The following is a 19,802-nucleotide window of genomic DNA, read 5'->3' as shown; positions in this document are numbered from 1 at the left end:
GCTCTGTGTTTTTATCAGCTGTACCGGGCTTATGTCGCTTTCCCAGATTTCTTGCGCAGTTCCACATCACAGTGGTGGCAAAGAGAGCTAGTGGACTATCATGCCAATGTACTCAAATATGATGGGCTATGGACTGTAAGTATCACATACAGAGAGTTTTCCCTTCTGCCTCTCAGTCCAAGGTCTTGATATTCCCATTCAGAAATGGTTGAGTCTGTTGCTCCACTCAGTCCTTCCACTACTAGATGGGGTTAGCATTGCTCCTAAGTAGCACAGCCTCACCATAAATTGAAAGCATTCTTATATGACTTTCACACTCATGGAGAATCCTGGGATCTGTAGTTTGTTAAGGGTGCCAGAAGATGTAGGACTTTTCCCCTAGCATGCATAAAGCTTGGAAAATGATCGCCACGCCCATCAGAAATATACCCTCCTTCCAACCCAGGTAGTGGCACCATGCAGACAGAGAGGAGGGTGTAGCTGTTCCCCTCTCCTTTTCAATTGACCTGGCACATCCCAGAGTAGTATGAGTAGCCATTGGGAAGAAAAAAATACCACAAGGTTTCTCAGCACTGGAAGACGGAGAAGGAAAGAGTCGGGCTTATTTCCTAATGTCCACCAATGTGCAACTAATATTCTTCCCACTGGATGAAAAAGTGAAGCTGACTATGGGTGTATGGTTTAGAGAATGCAAACTGGGAGGAAGGTGTTTGAGGTGAGCGTTTGTGAATTTCTGTTCTGAGCTGAAGCTTGGAGATGCTCACCAGCATTTACCAAATGTGGTATTTTTATATATTTTGGAATTTCAAAATATATTTTAGGACATGAATGAACCATCCAACTTCATTGATGGAGCTGTTGGTGGCTGCAGGGATCAAGACTTAAACAAACCTCCCTATATGCCAGGTAAGATTAGTTCCTAAAACACACAGGTTCCCTTGGATCAGTGAGACTTAAATTAGGAATAACAACCTTGTCCCATGATTTTCCATTCATTCATTTAATACTCCCTTTACAGGATTTGAGACTACATCTTGCTAACTTAGACTTGTGTTATTCAAGCACCAAAAAATGCTCAGCTGCTTTACATCTAGTTTCACTTAACATATTTGTTGATTTGTCACCTCTGTGTACTTCCCTTCAAACAGCACCAGAAACTTTACATTTGTTCTAATATTTCATTTTAAAAATAAATTCCTCCTTCTAAGGTTATCTATTCTGAACCTTTATAATAAGTCGCATTAAACATCTAAATAAATTTTATATAATAATTCTTCCACACAACTGCAGACTCCCTTACTGGTTGCCTTGATGTACAGATGAGATCCCTGTCAGTGTGACAGGTATTTTGTGTGTGTGTTTTCCATAATACAATATGTAATATGAAAATAATAGTGATAACAATAAAACTTCACCAATCTAGGTTGTCATAGTTTCTGAAGTCTGCATGTCTCTTGTCTGCTAATAGAAGTGAGCCTATCTCTTATATAAGAGTCCATTTAAACTGGGGGACCAATATGGATGCAACAGTCAAGCTGAATTAATGGTGCTGTCTGTTGCAAATGACTATCCAGCCCTGGACATAAGAGGGAGGGTGATATTATATGTGGAAATGTTGCCCTGGACATTTTTGCTGCTGCAGCCTGGACTATATCCTTAGTTCTAAGAGAAAATTAACATGTTCCATTCCCTTTGAAAATGCCCCACCTCATTGTGTGGTCTTACACTGTCTCCTCGTTAGCTTTGGTTTTAAGAGAACGAGGACTGGCTCTTGTGACGCTGTGCATGGATACTGAACAGCATCTGTCCGACGGAACACCTGTGAGGCACTATGATGTACATAACCTGTACGGATGGTCTCAAGCAGAACCAACTTACTAGTAAGATCTTTTCCATGTTTCATATTCTGGAAATCCTTCTTTCTTTACACAAGATGATGTTGTGACACTAAAGGTGTGCCACACCGCACGTTCTGCAATTCTTTTGCTTGCCTTTTTTCATCGACATTATCCCTTTCACTCTTGCAGTGGCAAAATGGTAGTCTGTGTAAAATCGACATTTGTGCGTCGATGCCACAACTCAACCTGTAGATTGCTAAAGGTTGTTGTGGGGAGAAGCAGGGGAGGTTGCAGCAGCCACTTTGAAATCCAAACCGATAATTCAGCATGCAACGCTATATTCACGCGTGCCTTTTTATCTTCATATTAGTGGTATGCACAACGCCACAAAGGAACGTGGGATCATTATTACCCGTTCAACTTATCCCTCCAGTGGACGATGGGCAGGACATTGGCTTGGTGACAACTATGCCAGATGGGATCAGCTTACAAAATCTGTGATTGGTAAGGGGAATCTTCGATGTTATCCAATGTTCGCCACAAAAGTGTCTGCTCTACTTTTTTTTTTTTTTTTTTTTTTTTTTTTTAGTAAGGGGGTGGAATCTTAATTGGAGTGGTGGCTCCCAGCTTCTGCCCCCTGTATCATTTTACCGGCAATGCCCTCATGGGGTGTGTTTTGGTGTCCCACCAGTGTGTCCAGTGCAAGCTATCTACACTGCCACCCCTTTCCTCCAATTTCCTGAGCCAATGGGGATTATTTGAACCATTCACTATGGCAGGAGCATGTGTAGCAATGTAACATAGTTTCCACGATTTCCATCTGGCCCCACAAACCGTTGTACTTGCAGCAGAAACCGGAGACATTATATTAGCATTCAAAAAGGATCCTGAGAGCTTTGGTCACTTCTTTTAAAGAGACAGGTTGCTCAAGAAAATCCTATTGTGCTTCATTTTGACAGGTATCATGGAGTTCAGCCTCTTTGGAATCTCCTATGTAAGTTCTGCTTCTGGATCAAAGTCTTTGAAACACTTTTGAGTCATCTAGTGTGGTGGAGATCGTTCTAAACTCTTTCCCCTTTCCACGCATCCAGACAGGTGCTGACATCTGTGGCTTCTTCAATGACACAACCTATGAAATGTGTGCCCGATGGATGGAACTTGGAGCCTTCTACACCTTCTCAAGAAATCATAATGTGATGGGAACTAGGGTGCGTCTACCTGCTTTGGCAGTGTGTTGCATGCAGTAGTAAAGTGACTGTAATACTGTTGGTAATCCAAGAATGTATGGTTCTAAGAATGTATGGTTAGCTGCTGGTTTAGACACTCACTCCTCTTCCGATTTCCTACTCCAATGTTCATTCCTCCCTGAAGAAAATAGAGCAGTGAGCTGTTCTGGATGCTGTATAGCTATGAATTCTCAGCCCTGAATTTTCTCAACCCTGCAGTGATAAGTGGACACGTGAAGGGAAGAAAGAGGCTATGTTGCTCAACTTCGCAATAAAAACCAGACTGATTCCCTGCCTCCTTGCTACTCACTCTCCAACATTACATATTGGCTGTGGTTCTGTGTGCATCCCTAACCGTTTCCCAAAAAAATGCAGCTATCTGGTGCCTGCCATGTCTTATCAGGAATGCTGCTCCACAGAATGGGGCAGACACACTAAAAGCCCTGTTCTGAGTTATGCCCACAGCAGAAGGGTTGTAGGCCATTGCAAAATGTGAAAAGTGTTGGTGTGATGGTGTTGTAGACCTGTGTAACTTCCTTGGCTCTGCCCCTGCTCCCAGCACTGATATAACATGCATCTGTACATGTCTGATACACCACAGGAGGCACAGCAAACCCATCCCCACTCACTACCAGCAGTCGTGGAGCACACATACGTGTCTAGAAACACAGATTTCCCTAGTGGTTTACACAAACATATCCTATGGGTAATTTGGAGGGAATAATGACTCTGGGTCATCACCTTGAATGCTTACTCAGAACAGGTTTCAGAAAGTGGAGTTGTTTCAAAGGCTGAAAGACAGACACACCATCTGTATTAATTAATTCCCAAAGGATGTTCCATTTAACATTTCATTTACCTTGTGTTTTGTTCCAAAGGCAATTGATAGCAGGATTTCTTTACTAGAGGTTTCATCCAGGTAGAGATTAGCATCCAAAATATCTTACAACTTTCCCACCCGCCCCGCCCCCAAGGCTGCAGCCAGACTCAGACTAAATGTACAAAATGCAGCCAGTTTATTATGCTATTCTGTTTGGCTCAACATATGTTGCCTGCCCTGTATTCTCTTATATGTAATGATGTGAGTTTTCTATGGAATACCTTTTGATTGATGCATACCGGGATATTTTTCCACAGGGGGCGGGGGGAACCGGGCAAGATATTCTGCAGCCTGAATGAATTTCTTATCTCTTTTACAGAGGCAAGATCCTGTCTCCTTTGATGAAAGATTTGTAAATATATCAAGGGATGTGCTCAGCATACGCTACAGATTGCTACCCTATCTCTACACATTGATGCATAATGCCCATGTTAATGGCGACACTGTTGCTCGTCCTTTGCTGCATGAGTAAGTGTTAAGTGACAACACGCTGTGGGGGATACTGCTGTGAAAATTTGTCATGGGCTCAACAAAGCAATATGTCTTCCCCACCAAGTCAAAAAATATCTCAGGTTATGTTGTAGCATAATTATTGCTTTGGACCCATTGCTACAAGCCTTTAAAGTTTAAACCATGGGTAGGCAAACTAAGACCCGGGGGCCAGATCTGGCCCAATCGCCTTCTAAATCTGGCCCGCGGACAGTCTGGGAATCAGCGTGTTTTTACATGAGTAGAATGTGTCTTTTTATTTAAAATGCATCTCTGGGTTATTTGTGGGGCATAGGAATTCGTTCATTTTTTTCCTCCAAAATATAGTCTGGGCCCCCACAAGGTCTGAGGGACAGTGGACCGGCCCCCTACTGAAAAAGTTTGCTGACTCCTGCTTTAAACCTACACATTGCCCTCTTCCATATCCGTAAACATCCCCAGAAGCATCAGTTATAGATAAGGGAGAAATTATGATTCAATTTACATTTAACAGTGATCACATCTAATTTGCACTTTATGAACTCTTCCAGTATTGAGAGGTTCCTCCAAAATCTGTGGAGGCAAAAGGGATATAAAGCAACTACCTTGCTGCCCCCCTCAACCTACGGCCAGCCCAAACTATTTCACCATCACCACCAAATACTCAGTCAACCACCAAGAGTTCTCTGTTTTGTTGGCAGAAGCATTGCTGGGTAGAACAAAAAGAAGTTCACTCAGGTGCTTAATAAAGTCTTTCAATGCTGGAACTAAACAGCTTGATGATAACATCTGGCAACGCAGCAAGGCTTCTTCCTATCTTTGGGAGCAAAGTGAGCTGCGGTTTTTAACATTCACCTTGTAGATGGATTCAAATTACTACTTTTTTTTAAGTGAAATTAAGAAACTCACTTTCTCTCACATATCCCTGAGCAGACCTTCCCCCCCCCCCGCCCCGAATTAGGCTGTTGGCGTTTTTAGAAGTCATGTACAATATATTGTGCCATCCATCTAGTGCGCTTGCCAAGCTTCAGTGAAATGAATAGGTTTGGGAACTAAACCTGACTGAGGACTGGTATCAAGACTTGACTCTTTATTTTTGAAAAATCAGCTGAAATAGCTTCTCTGCATCCCAGTTGGATGTCTCGTTACATCGAGAAGTCCATTTTAAAAATAAAATAAAATAAATAAATAACAAAATTGGGCAGTGTTTTAGAACTGGAATTGATTTATAATGTACTGAGACTGCAAGTCTAATAAAGATGGTTTACCGTGTTTCTTCAGGTTTGTGGGTGACAAAACAACATGGGACATCTACAAACAATTTTTATGGGGCCCAGCATTTCTCATCAGCCCAGTACTTGACCAAGTAAGCCATTAAATAACACTGTCACTTATAAACGGAACATGTGTGTACATACTGCTTTGTCTTCATTTTACACTCATCTCTTTAAATTCTAGGGTGCTGTGACCGTACATGCTTATATACCAGATGCCCGGTGGTATGATTATCACACGGTAAGCAGCTTAATAAATCTTGACAAGAGGAACCTCAAATCAGGTGATACTTGCAAGTAAGATGCAAGTTTAAAATGTCCTATGCAATTAGGTTTGATCCTTCCAGGCACTGGGCCAGATATCAACTAACCCGTTCCACTAGCAGCAGTTTGCTCAACTATTTGCAATTGCTCAAGAGGAATTTCTCCCCCTCTCTTCCCCGCAAAGCAGCCCCTGCACCTCCTCCAAGTCTGCTCTGGGGTAGGGTGGGTGCTTGGGAGAACTGCCAGAAGGGAGAGGCAAGATTGAACTGTCGGCAAATAAAAATGGTTGTGCTGATGGAACAATCTCCTTAGCACTATGTTGAACTCAACTAGTAGGCTAATTTCTACAGATCATTTCAAGGATACATAGGTGCAGTGCTTTTAAAAAAAATGTTTAGGGGTACTCTCATTTTGACTCGAGAAAATCACCATTTTATAGTTCATATTGGGGGAAATAGATAGAGTAAGTGGACAAAAGTACAAAGAACATTACCCTCATGTTACACAGCTGACAGACTACAGTCACTTCCACATTGGCATGAGGTTGTGTGCACTAACATCTTCCTACTCATATTGAAATACTGTCCCTCAATGAAGCTAAACTTTCATCAGTAAAACACCACACATCCACATTTCACACTGCTCTACACATTAAACGCTCGCTTCCATCTGAGACTCACGAAACACCGAGAAAGGAAATGAGGCCACCATCGGGGGTAGCAATGGAACTGATGATTCACCATGCCAGAGTTTCTTCTCCCATTAGATTCACAAAATGTTTAGGGGTATGCATCCCCCCTGTGTCCCCCCAGAAAAAAGCACTGCATAGGTGACATGGCCAAAGTTCAATATCTTGAGGAATATAATTGCACGTTCCACTTCCAAACCTTATCTTTAATGCTCAACTAGTGTCCGTCCTTTACAAAGTAGGGAATAGAGGGTTTGATTTTCCATGGTGAAGGACAGGAAGGCATAAGGAGAGCCTGCTGGATCTGGGGAGTGGTCCATCTAATCCAGCATCCTGTTCTCACAGTGGCCAACCAGATGCCCGTGGGGAATATTTTCCACCTTAAATAGGGGACAGCATTTCCCCTATTTGTAAAATTTGTGGAGAAGGAGAAATTCTGGCAGGTTCGACAGCACCATTTCGAAGTTCTGCTTTTATGGTTGTAGGGGAAATATATCGGAGTGCGAAGACAATTCCAGGACTTGGAAGCACCTTTGGAGCATATAAATCTTCATATCCGGGGTGGCTACATCATCCCCTGGCAAGAGCCTGGTATTACCACCAATGCTAGGTAAGTACAATCTCTCCTAGAAGGAACTTGAATTATATGCAGACTTGACTCTGCTTTAGCAGTAGCTGAATGGTTGATCTCAGGTGATCAGCCATTCAGCTATTGGCCAAGCAAGCCTACCTGTCAGAAATGGACCTTCAGTGTGTGCCTGCAGATCTTTTTCGCTTTCACTGTAAATGGGAAGTTCCTTAAGTTAGGTGGGGAGGTTCATGGGCACACAGGAGCCCAACACCCACCAAAGAGGTTTCTTGGACAGTCTTCAGAATTCTCATAGAATTACTGAGTTGAGAAGGACATTGGAGGTCCTTCCAAACCCCTGCTCCATGCAGGATGCCTAGGAACAACATAGGAACATAGGAAGCTGCCTTATATCAAGTCAGACCATTGGTCCATCTAGTCCCGTGCTGTCTACTCTGTCTGGTAGTGGCTGTCCCTGGTTTCAGGCAGTCTTTTCCTACCTGGAGTGACTGGGGATTGAACCAGGGACCTTTTGAATGCAAGGCAGATGTTCTACCATTGAGCTGTGGCCCTTGTCCTTTGCAGCTACAAATCAAATCAAATTAAATCGATAGGCATTTCCTAAGGAATGTTTTCTACTTCTTTTCTTGTACTTTTTCTAGCCGGAAGAACCCTCTGGGGCTCACTGTTGCTTTGGATGATAATGGCAATTCCCGAGGAGAACTTTACTGGGATGATGGAATTACAATTGGTAAGTGCCTTGCCAGACAGGAAAGGCCCCATATTTGGTGACTACAGTGGTACCTCGTGTTGTGAACTGTCCCCCTTACGAATTGTTCAGGTTATGTGCTCCACTAACCCGGAAGTAGATGCCCCTTGTTGAAAACTTTGCCCCAGGATGCAAGCAGAAATCGCGCTCCAGTGGTGAGGAAGCAGCAGGAGGCACCATTAGTGAAAGCACGCCTCATGTTACAAGCAGTTTCCGGTTACGAACTGACCTCTGGAATGGATTAAGTTTGCATCCAGAGGCACCACTGTAATTTATTATGTATGAACTTGGTACCCTGTCCTTCCTCATTAGATTTTGGGGTGCTGCTATCTCATTTTATTCTCACAGGACAAAAATTTAGTGAAAGTGACTAGCCCTAATTATCCAATGAGATTTGTGTCAAATTGGGCATTGAACCCGTTCCAATATGCTACTGCCCACTCTGTCTGTTGTTCACCCATCAGCCTGCTTTGTCCATCAATGTGCAAACTCTTGAATTTAGTTTACTGTTCTCAGAAACTATAGTAATATATACATATATTTATTTTGCAGATGCATATGAAACTGCCAACTACTACTTTTCAACATTTCAAGTAACACAGGTAGACTTATTAACCTATTCCTTCAAATAATTTAAGAAAAGATGCATATTCCTTGTAACAACAAATACATTTTTGCACTCAAGTTTTTCATTCCTCCTGCATGCCTTTCCTTATTAAACAATTTCTATATTATCCAAACATGCACATAAAATATATCTCCACAATGCATCTCTTCATTGTAGAATATTGGCCTGGATTCCCAGGCTGACTCTATACAACCAGAGGAGATTTAACAGAGACTCATGTCACACATTTTATTTGAGCATGCCAAAAACAGCTCTTTGGACCTCAGCCATTGCTCAGAAATGATGTGAAAGATTTGTCTGTAGTGCTTGATAGGTTTCATGCATAAATGTCATAACCCGATGTGCAGCCTTTGCAAGCTGAAGATAAATGTGTGAACTTCGGGCTACTTGCACACGTACAGGTGGTTGAGTTAGAAGTTGGAGAGTGCTGATGGAATCTGTCTGGAGCATTTAAGGTCCATTTATTAAAAATACAGCCTCTTTTTCTCAATTTTTCAGAATACATTGCATGTCACTGTGGTCCACAACAATCTACCTGATGCCCTTGTCTTAAGAATGGGTTATCTGCACGTCTGGGGAGTCACATCCTCAGTTTCAAGTGTTACTGTTACTTATGATGGGAAAACAGAACCAGCTACCCTACAATATGATTCAGCAAACCAGGTAAATCCAAAAATATTGGAATTATTGCGTGACCAGGCGGCGACAGCCCCAGCCTCCAGGGATCATAAGTATAATAAAAATAATAACAAACCTTTATTGTCACTACACCACCTGTGTGCAGTGAAATTAAATGAGCCCCACCCCCCACACACATACACTCAGTCTTGTTCGCACTCTGTGTGCTTGTCGGAAGTCAATTGCACCACTGTTTTTTTTTCCCATTCAGCAGCCCAACAGCCCATGGATTAAAAACTGTTCTTTAACCTGTTGGTGTGGCTGACTATACTTCTATATCTCCTGCCCTAAGGTAGGAGATTAAAGAGGTACTGGCCGGGCTGTGAGTCATCCCTGAGAATTTTCCTCACTCTCCTGAGGGAGTGGTCTCCTGCGATGTCATCTAGTGAACTCAGGGACAGCCCATGTTATCATGTGCTGTATTCAGCACCCTATGTAGGGAATTCCTGTCCGTGACTGTCAAACCAGCGTACCACACTGTAATACAGTATGAAAGGACACTTTCTATTCTGGACCGGTAGAAAGAGATCATCATTTTTTGTTTGACATTGTTCTTCCACAAGACCCTAAGGAAATGGAGTCTCTGTTGGACCTTCCTAACCACCTGGGTTGTATTGATTTTTCAAGAGAGCTCTTCACTAAGGTAAACTCCCAGGAATTTGAAGGAAGAGACTCTTTCCACACAGCTCCCCCCCCCGCCCCCGATATACAATGGGGCTAATTCCCCTCTCTTCCTCCGAAAGTCCAGCACCATGTCCTTTGTCTTACTGATATTTAGGTGCAAGTTGTTCTCTAAGCAACATGTCGAGACTTTTTGAAACTCCTCCCTCTACGCTGATTCATCTGCACCTGTAATTAAACCCATTATGGTGGTATCATCTGCAAACTTAATACTTACAGTGGGTGGATCGGATGTAATACAGCCATATGTATACAACGAGTACAGAGTTGTGGGGTGGCAGTGCTGAATTTCAGAGAGGTAGATGTAACAGACCCAGTCCTCACTATTTGTGTGCAATCCCTCAGATAGTCTTTAATCCAATCACAGATGGTAGAAGAAAGGTCCATCAACCTTTTAATAAGAATGTCGGAAGGATGGTATTAAAAGCTGAGCTATAATCGATAAACAGCATTCTGACATAATTCCCCGGTCTCTGCAGATGTTCATAAGGAAGGAATAAAGACTCTGACAATGTTATATGGAATTAAAATTAGGCCACAACTTTATTAAATTTCCAAATGTAGGAAGACCTTGGCTTAGGTCTTGGGCGTGTACCCCTCCCAGCCCCTAGCTGGGGGGGGGGAACTAGGGCTCATCATGGTAAATGGGATATGGGGGTGCACTGCGAGATGCAAGGGGGGCAGCCCAGCCCACATCCCCACACACAGGGTAGTTCACTGTTGACCTTTCGGTTTATGGCCAGTGACACCTATATACAGGTGAAACTCGAAAAATTAGAATACTGTGGAAAGGTTCATTTCTTTCAGTAATTCAACTTAAAAGGTGAAACTAATATATGAGATAGACTCGTGACATGCAAAGCGAGATATGTCAAGCCTTTATTTGTTATAATTGTGATGATTATGGCGTACAGATGATGAGAACCCCAAATTAATAATTTCAACTTGATAGATGGGGGAGGGGGGAGAGATCCTTGAGGAAAAAGCTGGAATACAATATGGAACACAAAGGAGATGACAGAAAATGCATCATTTCCACATCTCTGACTATTGCGTAGATTTGCAAAATAGTCCGAAACCACTGGCAAGCACATCTTGTGCATCTACGATGTGTAGAAAGAGATGTACAGATTCTCCTATGACGTTAGATTCTAGAGCCCCTTGGTTTGGTACCACAGCGTAACCAGGGGACACATAGGAAAGATACCCTCTGATGCTGTGGACTGAGAACCATCCTTTGCTTCTTCAATCATCATTGCAGTAACTTTGCTTTCTCCCCTCCCATCCATCCCGGTAAACATACGGTTGGGACCCCCTCAAAGCCAGTTTTGAGGGTGGGTGTGAAGTCCTGCTCTGTACACAGAAGTCCTTGTGCAGAGCTCCCGCTGGTTAGGTGAATCTTCTTCATCTCCTGCTGCCACATCAGTTCTGTCTTCCACCGAGGTCCCAGTGTAAAAGTGGTCGGCATCATTCCAAGCGATAGGCCTAATTGCCGGTTCTCCTGCAAGTAAATTCATCAAAATCCTGCATTTATATCCTCCTGCTTTACTTCCATTTTGCATTTTTGTTTGCTTTCCTTTCATGTCCTGCATATGCCAATATTATCACTGAGCTAATTGCTCTTCAGTGCAACAGAATTTCCCGGGAAAACGGGCATTAGTCATCTCTGTAAGCCAGCTCCTTCTTCTTGCAGCTCTCATTTTCTGCCTCTAATAAAATGCATCTCACATTGGGCTAATCTCTCCCTGCTCTTCCTTTTTCTCATTTTCACTGCCAGCCTCCTTCCTTCTTCTGCTGACCTTCTGCTGCTATCAGTTTGGAGAAAATGCTTTCAAGTTTCTCCTTCCTCCATCTCTTACCCACCAGCTAAAATATTTTCATGCCACATGTCCATGCAGTAATTTGAAAGATGTCTTATCTTTTCCTGCCCTCTTCTTTTTTCTATAACAAGAGATGTTTTTAAATGAAATTGAGATTATCCACCATACTATAGTGATAGCTAAATCTCTCTCTTTTCACATCTCACATTTGGAATTGGAAGCCAGTGCTTAGTGTGCGGAGAGATCCTAAGTTCTGACTTTGAGAACTTTTTTCCTGGCACTCAAAAGTCTGTTTCCAAGAGGTTTGATTAAAGCGAAACATTTATTTGGGTTACATTGTCCTGTTTTCAACTTGAATAGAGCCATTTCTTCTCTTTTGTTTAACCTTTGATCATCTGCCTACCTTTGAACTTTTGGATGACTACCCATCCCTTGTTATCTTTGTCCCATTTCTCCCTTCACACTTGCATAACTTTACCTTATAGAATAGAATTCTTCCCAAATCAGTCAGGATGTTTCCCCCCTCCCCTAGCTTTTCTTTGCATCATCTTTTGTAACATAGAGCAGTGCTCTGCTGTACAGACCTATTAGTTTTCAGTGACAATCATCAGGGGAATTGTCTGGGGGAGGGACGGCGACACATATTTTGAGCCCAAGCTATGATTCATCACCATCATTTTTAAAAGCTTCCCCTATGTGGCTTATCACTGATGGGGGAATGAAAGATGGGGAACACAACAGTCCCCCCCTTTTACAATGAAAGCAGCCAAGTTCCCTTCCTCTCATTCAGAAAAATTTGCCAGCATTGTAGTGCTAATTACTTAAACATGTTTTTGTATGAGGTTTTGACAAATATGCACATTTTTCGGAACAGGGTTTTGACAAATAGAATGAATCTTTGCATATTGTTTTCACAAATTTTGTGTACATTTTATGCTAGTAGATGCATTTATGTACACACTGCTTTTGCTGGAAAAGTGCATCGCAAACTTTGGAGAGGTGCACATTTTGAAGACGGCTGTGTTTTCATTTGCATATTGAGAAGTGCGAATTAGGTAGTTTTCTCATTCAAATACAAACAATATCAAAATTCTCTCCCATCTTAAGGACATCTAGTGCAAAGTAGAAAGGATGTGCTTTCCGACAAGCCTGAGATCTTGTGTGTTGCATTTTATAATAATACCTGCATGTATTAGTAGTCTGTTAGTCATTTCAGAGTGAGTGTCATTTTGTAAATGTGTTTCAAAATCCTTCTGAGAGACAGGTATTGCTTTCACAAACCAGGCATCTGTGGTTGTAAGAATTTCCCCCAATAGCACTGAATTAACACCGCCCCCTTTTAATCTCTCCTATTCAGATACTAAAAGTGGATCTCACCAGCAAAGATTACCTCATTCATAAATTAGCCCAGGTCAGATGGGTGACAAGCACTTAACTGTCTGCAGAAAACATGCTCCGTGAGAACCTCACCGTGGCTCTAATGAATGTGTGTTTTAATATATTAAAAAAACGGTGTTTTGTTATGTTAGCAGTAAACAAATGAAGGAATGGGTGGGACTGAACTGTAGTTAAAATATAATAAGGCATTTTCATTTTTTTAAGGCAAACCATTTTTGTTGTATCTGACAACTCTAGAATATTGCTTTCAGCCTTTAAAATGAGAAGGGATGTTTATTTCACTGAAATGCAGTGGTAGGGTATAAATCTGTAAAATAGGCAGTAGAATGTACTTAATATATATATATCAATTATAGCAGTACAATCTGTATGAACTATGCAATTGTAGTTTATTATGATGTTTATAAATATCTCTGCAAGAGTGTGTGATAAAATGCAACAGAGCATTATTATTATTTTGTAAATTGTACTAATGTGACAATAAAACTCCACTGACAATGTACATAGTTGCACATGTGGACTGTGTGTGTGTGTGCGTGCGCACGCACACACATGTGTATAGACTTTAGTAGTGTCACTAAGACTTGGATTTTCCGGCTGATAATACTCACCTCACTTTCAAGCTTCATATACTTCTGAAGTTGTTTCTAATCAGAGCTATGGATTATTCACCCTTCCTCCCAGTCCCTAGATCTCCTCTCACCTATCCAGCAACTTCTAACCACATGCTCCCACCTTACTTTTGGGAGTGGTAGGATGGTGTTTCTCTGACAACAAGTGGGGTCAGAATAGGAGACAGGTCTTCTCCCGACCCACCCACCTACACCTGTGTTGCGATAGTGGCAAGACATAGCAGGGAAGTATTTCTCCGCCTCACTGTTCGGCACCAGGTCATCAGAAGTTCTTGGGAAATGTAGTTTCATTACACAGCCCCATCAACATTGTACAATGTGGATGGAGATCTCATTTGGCTGACCTGCATGTATGGTTCGTGATCCAGCACATCGTTCTCGATGAGGAACGCTACTTACGTGCTTGGATCTGCCCGAGGTTCTTTAGATGTGATTCCTGCATTGCATCTAGATGACCCATTGGTTCCTTCAACTCTGCAGTTCTATTTTTTCTACGAACTTTTTAGAGCATCTGCTGCACACCGAACATTGAATCACTACTAATGAAATGGGTCTTGTGCTCACTTTAAAATAATAGAATGTTTATAGATTTGTTTGAATTGATTTCCTGTGGGCTCAGGGTAGATTCCATCAATTCTTTTTTTTTTTTTTTTAAAGCAAAAACTTACATCGCTAAAGGGTTCAAAATCTTGGTAACTGAAGACCAAAGGGAATAAAGGACACCCACTCTCCAAAAATGAAAAGGAGAAAATAAGTAGTTTGATATTTACTTCTGATTCTAGAGCTCAAAGCACACCTCAGACTTCATTTTGTGATTTAAAGCTCCATGCATGACCCCCCCCCCCACACACACACTTTTGCCCCGGTGCTTCCCCCATGAAAACAAGGTTGTTACTGCTTAATTGGAGTGAATGGCAGTATGAAGAAAACCCAAATTGCCATTTGTTCCAATTAAGCATTAAAGAGCAGGTTTTCCCAGGGAAAGCATGGAGGCCAAAAAGGGGAAAAGACATGACAATGTAAAGTGTGGACCTGTTTCTATAGGCACCAAATGATGTCTGGGTGGTCCCTCAAGACACCTGCAGCCAAATGACCTCTATGACTGCATGGAGAATCATCATCATCATCATCATTCTTTATTCGACCGTCAGTCAGGAAAAAAATGCATTTATTTATACAAAATGAAAACATCTAAAACATCTAGAGGAACTTTAGAATAAAACATAGCCAACACTGACATGAAGCTATACAGATAAACCCATGCTGTGTGGAGAATCTGAACCTTGGTCTCCCAAATCTGCATACACACCATGCATTTAAAGCACGCACCCACCCACCCAGGAAGCCTGGGAACTGTAATTTACCCCTCACAGAGCTACATTTCCCGCACCCTTAACAAACTACAGCTCCCATTAATCTTTTGGAGGCCTGCACTATAAATCTATGGTGTGCAATTAGCCTTAGTAGAACACTCTGATCCCTGCATAGCAAAGCATAGAATGCATGTGATCAACAGTGGTGGGGGTCTCCCAACTCCCCACCCCCACCCCCAGTTTTTTAATGCACACCTTGGATGGATCACAAGGCCAATTATTGCTTCATCCCTGCCTTCCATCAGCCACCACCATATCTCAAGGTAGAGATGTGCCTCTCTAAAATGTGGCAGACGAGTGTAGAAAACAGTCATAACCCCCCCCCCCAAAAAAAAAATTCTAAACAGAGAGCAATTAGTTCAGACAGAAAATGCTTTGAGAGAGATACTTCCACAAGATTTCACTTGAGATATCAAAGAGCAATGGGCAATTATGGAGATATTATGTTATCATTAAAGCCATTTCTCAAAGAGATTATTATTAAGGCCCAAACAATTGCACTGTCAGACTTCAGAGTCGAGAAGATTATTTTGAAAGACAATATAACTTACGAAATACGGGCAAGTGAGAAAGAAGGTCGGCCAGACAACTGTAGCGAAAGAGATTAATAAAGAGATTTCTCCAAGGCTGCTAGTGAAATCAAAGGGAAAGATGACTACAGAACTGAGGGAGATTAAAACACTTGCCCTGAGTGATTGTGGTTAGATAAAAGAAAGTGGACATAAAAAAAACCCCAACTGGCCGCAATCTTAATTTTCTGCCCTCATGTCAATTTGATTATGACTTTTGATTAACCAAGGAGATCTGTCAACTTTTTAAAACCCAAAGATCCTTGAGGCCTTGCGTACTTTTATACATGCACCCATTCAGGTATCCTTAGTTTTATGTTGGATGCTGGCTCAACTTAACTCCACCAGAAACCCATGAGGGGAGGCAATATTTTCAAGTGGCAGATGATATGATAATTCCATCCCAGAACCCTCTGTGATACGGCAGTGAATCTGGAGTGAACCTGTCAGATAAAGGTGATGCAAACTCATGGAAAGATTTGGGATCGGTGAAGCCAAACAGCTCACCAGCCATGTATGGTAGTCCACTTGACAAACCACCTGATTCCATTGCATGACTACTGTACTCAGAAACAGGACACAATCCGTGGCTAATGGACTGTATCAGGGGTGGACATAGGGCTCTCAAATGTCAGTTGTGCCCTAAGCAACACTAAAATTTGATTCCCTCTACAGGGTGGTGCCCAGTGTGGCCACACTGGTCATACTACCGTAAAAGCATTTCTGACTGCATTCACTGTGGTGAGTCACAATGTGGTGAGTCTTGGAACAGCAAAATGTCCTCAGCTGGCTATTTTTTAGGCTTGCCATATTTCAAAAAGTGAAAATCTGGACACAAAAGTTGAGTTAGAAAGAAGGGACTTTTTAACACATGTGGTGGATCCACACATGTGGTGGATGTGCCCCAGGATAAAGGACTTCTGGGGAAAGATTTATAATGAGATGAAAAAAGTGCTGAAAGACACTTTTATTAAGAAACCAGAAGCATTTTTACTGGGAATAGTAAGAGAAGAAATACTCCAAAGAGACTTAGCATTCTTTTTGTATGCCACAACTGCTGCGAGGCTACTACTTGCTAAGAATTGGAAGACTCAGAAAATACCAACAATAGACGAATGGCAAATGAAGATGATGGACTTTATGGAACTTGCCGAACTGACTGGAAGACTCCGCGATCTGGGAGAAGAGACGGTGGAGGAAGATTGGAAGAAATTTAAAATTTATTTGAATAAATATTGTAATATTTAGTGTCACCTTAGGAGGTAGTTAGAGGTTTTTGCTATATTCTTTTGAAATAGGTTAATTATACGGTTTGGAAATATATTGGTTAGGATGATAGCTTATAGAAACTGCTAGATAATGTTAAGGAAATGAAATTCAGATGGGGGGGGCGAGGGAAGTCACCCAATAATGTGAAGAACAAGTTATGTATGTAAGAAGAATCTATTGTTCTTTTTCTTTTTTATTCTCTTTCTTTTCTGTTTCTCTTTTTTATCCTTGGTATTAATTGTAATATGATGTTACCTTTTATAAATCTTACAAAATCAATAAAAAATATTTAAAAAACAAACAAAACCAAAAGTTGAGTTAGGTTTTTTGTCAGGAAGGGAGAGTTAAGTTGTTGAACCTCTTAAGAAGTTTATGAGCTATTTTTAAGTAAATTTGCCAAAACTGGATTTTCCTGGACATTTCAGCGAATTCCGCCCAAATCCTGGCTATGTCCAGGAAATCCTGGACGTATGACAAGCCTACTATTGTTAAAAGCATCAGCATGACTGGAACAAACTGCCATCTGGCTTATCTCTTCCCAGAAATGGTTGCTTTCTCTTTTGGGGTAGGTGATTGTTGCGGCCTGACATGGCTCCTCGGGACCAGGGGGGGGGAGAGCTATCCCTCCCTCCTTTGTGGCTGACCATTGGCTTCAGCTGCAGCTGGCTGCAAGGGACGTTGGGATTGCCTGCCCAAATTGTTAGTTTAAATGGTCCAGTCATGGTCATCTAAGGTGGCAGGGCTTCAGCGGCAGACCAGGGGGAGCAAGGCTTCACTCTGGTCCTCTGCCTCCACTCAACCTGGCTGCATCAAACAGAGTGGTAACATGAAGAGGCTCCATCCAGGGGCCTGGCTGGGACCACAACTCAGTAGAAGAAGAAATGCTTTTTATGCAAAAGGCCCCAAATACATCCCTAGGCATCTTCAGGTAAGGTGGATAAAGATCCATCTCTGAAACCCTGGAGTGCCATTGCTAGTCTTGTGTAAACATTACTGACTTAGATGGACCAGTTGTCTCAGTATAAACAGCTTCCTATGTCCTGACAACAGAGCTATCCCTTGCAGGGACCAGAGCTGTATCCTGGAATGATACTGTGTAACTGATATCTGCCTTGACAGCTCTGGCATAAAGGCAGTATTGTACAATCACACCTCAGTAAAAACTGAACATCTCGGCTGCCAAATGTTTAGGAAGCCAAACGCTGAAAACCCGAAGTGATCCTCAGTTTTTGAACATTTCGGAAGTCGAATGGATTACGTTCGAAAACCAAGGTTTTGCTGTGTCTAAATATAAGTAATATTCATCTTCCCATACTTGGTTTGCCCCACTTTCCAGAAACAGCTGGAGATCTTTAATTCCTCAGTTAAGACCCAACTTAAATCTGACAACACTTCTGACAAAGCACAACATAAAATGTGCACTAAGTGTCCACTTAAACCATAAAATCATAGAATTTTGAGGTTGGAAGGGATCCTGAGGGTCTTAATAGCCCTGCAGTGCAAGAATATTTCTTCCAACATGGGGCTCAAACGCACATCCCTCAGATTAAGAATATCCTGCTCTACCAACTCAGCAATAGATGGGCACAGACCTGCCCTCACCAATATAGTACACTCTAGATGTTCTGGTCCACAATTCCCATCAGCCCTCAGGCAGAAGGAGCGGTGGGAGTTGTGCTCCAAAATATCTAGGAAGCTCCAAATCTGGGGAAGGCTGCTGTGTATGTATGGTTTGGCGGAAACCTATTTTTTTTGCTCTTATATTCCATTGTTGGATAAAAAAGAAAATGTCCTGGGGTTGCTTCCTTGCTCCAAATCAGCCCTGACAAGTTCTCATAATTTAAGTACATCTTCTTTGGGAGCTCCACATCCCATCCCTGGTGCTTCCAAAAGAAAATAAAACCATCATTTCAAAACAGCCCCCCTCAAAAAAACAAAAACAAAACAGCAACAACACAATTCAAAGGAGGATATTTGATGCTATTTCTTTTCACTTTGAAACACGACAGGGTGAGCATGTTGATAAGCAAATCTACAGCATCCTCCCGTACGGGTGGCTTTTGTCTGAAGCACGTGGCAGTGAAACCTGGCAAGCGCTGTGCTGCAGCTGTAGCTTGCCACAGACAACTCAGCGGGTAATTGTAACACAGTGGACGTTGCTTGCATGGATGAACTCTTATTACAGCCTCGCAGATGGTTCTAACAGATCACATTGACTTTCACAAGGGTACTGCAGAAACTAAACATGCAGGGAGAACTACCTTTCAAAACTGTAGAACAGGAATCCTGGAGACCTGGATGATCAGAAAACTCAACAGCTTATTTATTTATCTTCCTGTGGACACTGGAGTTCCTGTCTGTCTGTCTGTCTGTCTGTCTGTCTGTCAACTAACTAACTAACTAACTAACTAACTAACTAACATCTACCTATGTTTTATCTACCTATTGCATTTGTGAGTTCCATCCTACGTACTATCTACCTATGGCTGCATACCCCTCAACTGTCCTGATTAAATTGGGACATCCCGTTTTAGGGCTCCATGCCCTCATGTGGGTCACATGATTCGTCTGGAAGCACAGTCTGGTTCTTGGCTGTGACAGGTTGGAGGGTATGTACCTATCTACCTATTATACCAAGGGACCCAGTTCATACCACAGCTGAGATGTTTAAACCCAGTCCTAGTTTCATATTCGATTTATTTTATTCTATTCATTTCATGAAATTTCTACACCGCTTGATTGCAAAAAACAAAAAAACAAAAAAACACCCAACCCTCAA

The 19,802-nt window shown here is 42.0% G+C and overlaps 1 protein-coding gene across 1 annotated transcript in view; it reads left to right on the top strand.

Moving 5' to 3' along the window:
- The window catches only part of SI (sucrase-isomaltase), a 102,934-nt gene extending 89,655 nt beyond the window's left edge, over positions 1 to 13,279 (top strand). The window contains exons 57-70 of the mRNA XM_033150581.1: positions 19 to 135; positions 822 to 906; positions 1,742 to 1,880; positions 2,209 to 2,342; positions 2,798 to 2,832; positions 2,930 to 3,046; positions 4,264 to 4,412; positions 5,694 to 5,778; positions 5,871 to 5,927; positions 7,124 to 7,248; positions 7,869 to 7,957; positions 8,528 to 8,577; positions 9,102 to 9,266; positions 13,140 to 13,279. Coding sequence (XP_033006472.1) covers positions 19 to 135; positions 822 to 906; positions 1,742 to 1,880; positions 2,209 to 2,342; positions 2,798 to 2,832; positions 2,930 to 3,046; positions 4,264 to 4,412; positions 5,694 to 5,778; positions 5,871 to 5,927; positions 7,124 to 7,248; positions 7,869 to 7,957; positions 8,528 to 8,577; positions 9,102 to 9,266; positions 13,140 to 13,217 — 1,425 coding nt within the window. The 3' untranslated portion in view covers positions 13,218 to 13,279. The remainder of the gene's footprint in view (positions 1 to 18; positions 136 to 821; positions 907 to 1,741; positions 1,881 to 2,208; positions 2,343 to 2,797; positions 2,833 to 2,929; positions 3,047 to 4,263; positions 4,413 to 5,693; positions 5,779 to 5,870; positions 5,928 to 7,123; positions 7,249 to 7,868; positions 7,958 to 8,527; positions 8,578 to 9,101; positions 9,267 to 13,139) is intronic.
- The last annotated feature ends 6,523 nt before the right edge of the window (positions 13,280 to 19,802 follow it).

Source organism: Lacerta agilis, chromosome 5 (genome assembly GCF_009819535.1).
Source record: "Lacerta agilis isolate rLacAgi1 chromosome 5, rLacAgi1.pri, whole genome shotgun sequence".
Taxonomy (NCBI): Eukaryota; Metazoa; Chordata; class Lepidosauria; order Squamata; family Lacertidae; genus Lacerta; species Lacerta agilis.
The sequence above is the reverse complement of the archived record's forward strand: the minus strand, read 5'-3'. Positions and strand labels throughout refer to the sequence as shown.